The sequence below is a fragment of the Cynoglossus semilaevis genome, chromosome 6 (assembly GCF_000523025.1).
Source record: "Cynoglossus semilaevis isolate Cse_v1.0 chromosome 6, Cse_v1.0, whole genome shotgun sequence".
In the NCBI taxonomy this organism is placed as follows: domain Eukaryota; kingdom Metazoa; phylum Chordata; class Actinopteri; order Pleuronectiformes; family Cynoglossidae; genus Cynoglossus; species Cynoglossus semilaevis.
Window position 1 is genome coordinate 3,796,404 of NC_024312.1, and position 1,736 is coordinate 3,798,139.

Consider the following 1,736-nt stretch of genomic DNA (forward strand, 5'->3'; position numbering starts at 1 on the left):
AGAAGAGCTGGTTTTTATTGTAGCAACAGTGAAGCTAACGGCGTCCGTGTTATGACGACGGTAACAGGGCTGATTCTATAAGAGAGTTAAAGTTAATGAGCTGCCCCGTCTCTGCTGTTCCATCTGACTGGGGCCAGCGCTCTGACCTGTGTCGCTACTTTGCAAATTTCTTGGCGGTATATTTCATCTGTTTACCCAGACACAGACGCAGCACAGACACAGACACAGACACGGGAGCCAAACAAACGTGAAGGGAACAGTGGAAGAATGGAATCACGGTGAGGAGATAAAAAACGGGAGTAACGAGGGCCGTGAGAGACACAGAGTTCAGAGGCGGCGGTTAAAGCAGCAGTTCATCTTTGTTAGCACCATCGCGTTACACAAACACCTCTTCTTCTACCACTCCACTCACATTTTCTTAAAAGACGAGCACAGTTTCGGTCAGTCGCACTCCGACTCTTACCTGATGCTCTGTTTCTGGAGGATGTCGGGGTCCGTGGCGTTGAGGGAGGCTACGGAGCTGCCCACCGGGATGTTTTCCATCCTGGTGACAATCAGGGGGTCGGGGAAGAAGACCGGACCCTCGTTGACGTCCAGGACCGAGACGTGGACGGTGGTGGTGGAGCTGGGGCCGTAGCCCACGTACGGAACCAGGGGTTCTTCGTTCTCCACTTTGATGAGAAGTCTGTGATAGGATGTGCCCTCGTAGTCCAGGGGCTAGAAACGATCGACAGTTAAGTTTAACGCTCATCGATCAAGAATGTCAGAAATAAACACGTACACATGCAGTCACTGATTCTTTGACGTGACGGGGAAAAAAAGGGAAAAATTCCGACATCGTAAAAGTGATTTTCACTCATTACTAGATCGGTTTAAATGACCGTTAACGGGAATTATTAATGTGTTAAATTTCCCTGATTAATTTTTCATAGAACTTTTAAGCATTAGCAGAATAGTTGGCACATAAACAGTGATTCTACTTGATGTTCAGACACTGTGAGGCTCCAACATCAGGTGAAGTGTCACCCAGGCCTCACGGAGTTCTGGTCAGGAACGACCGAGTATTTGTCACATTTAAAAATGTTGATAAAACCAATTAATCATGACTAATCACGACTGTTCATAATCAATCTGTTTTCCACATTTTTTTTCACATTAACAAACAGTTCCACAAACAGTTCCACTCCTTACAGCTTTGTTTTTCAAGTCCTTTTCGAGGACCATCCGAGGAATATGAACCATTTATAGGTGAAACTTTCTACAGAAATGTTGTTGAAAGAAGGTGTGAAGGTGAAAAAATGTTTTGCTTCTTTTTGGCAGAAACAGTTCCTGACGTGTCAGACCCTGTTCTCTGGTTAAGTTCTTCTCTTTTTTTTTTCATCAGTTCCTTCCATTACCTTTACTTCCGCCGTGTCGACTCTTGTTTTCCGTCTTGTCGATTCACTCCCTGTACAACACAAGTCCGTTTGTCTCCGTCCTGCACTTCCCTCCATGGTGATTACTGAACCTCCTCCACCTGTGTCTCACTGACTCCGCCCCCTCTGTCTACACTTCACTGTCACTGAAGCCCTTTCTTCTTGTCCTTCTCTTCCGGCTCTTTGTTCCACCTGATCTGGACTCCACTGGTCTTTACATCGAGACTTAGCTTAGCTGTTAGCTGGTGTCCAAACATTTGTGTCCACGAGTCTGATTGGTGTTTAGTTAATGATGTCACCTGACACCTGTCTGCAGAAACA

General features: G+C 46.0%; 1 protein-coding gene across 1 annotated transcript in view; it reads right to left on the reverse strand.

Annotated features, from left to right (window-relative positions):
• Positions 1-1,736, reverse strand: part of cdh13 (cadherin 13, H-cadherin (heart)) — a 222,021-nt gene that overhangs the window by 39,807 nt on the left and 180,478 nt on the right. Inside the window, exons 12-13 of the mRNA XM_025056314.1 lie at positions 1,722-1,725; positions 464-717 (exon numbers count right to left, since the gene is read on the reverse strand). Coding sequence (XP_024912082.1) covers positions 464-717; positions 1,722-1,725 — 258 coding nt within the window. The remainder of the gene's footprint in view (positions 1-463; positions 718-1,721; positions 1,726-1,736) is intronic.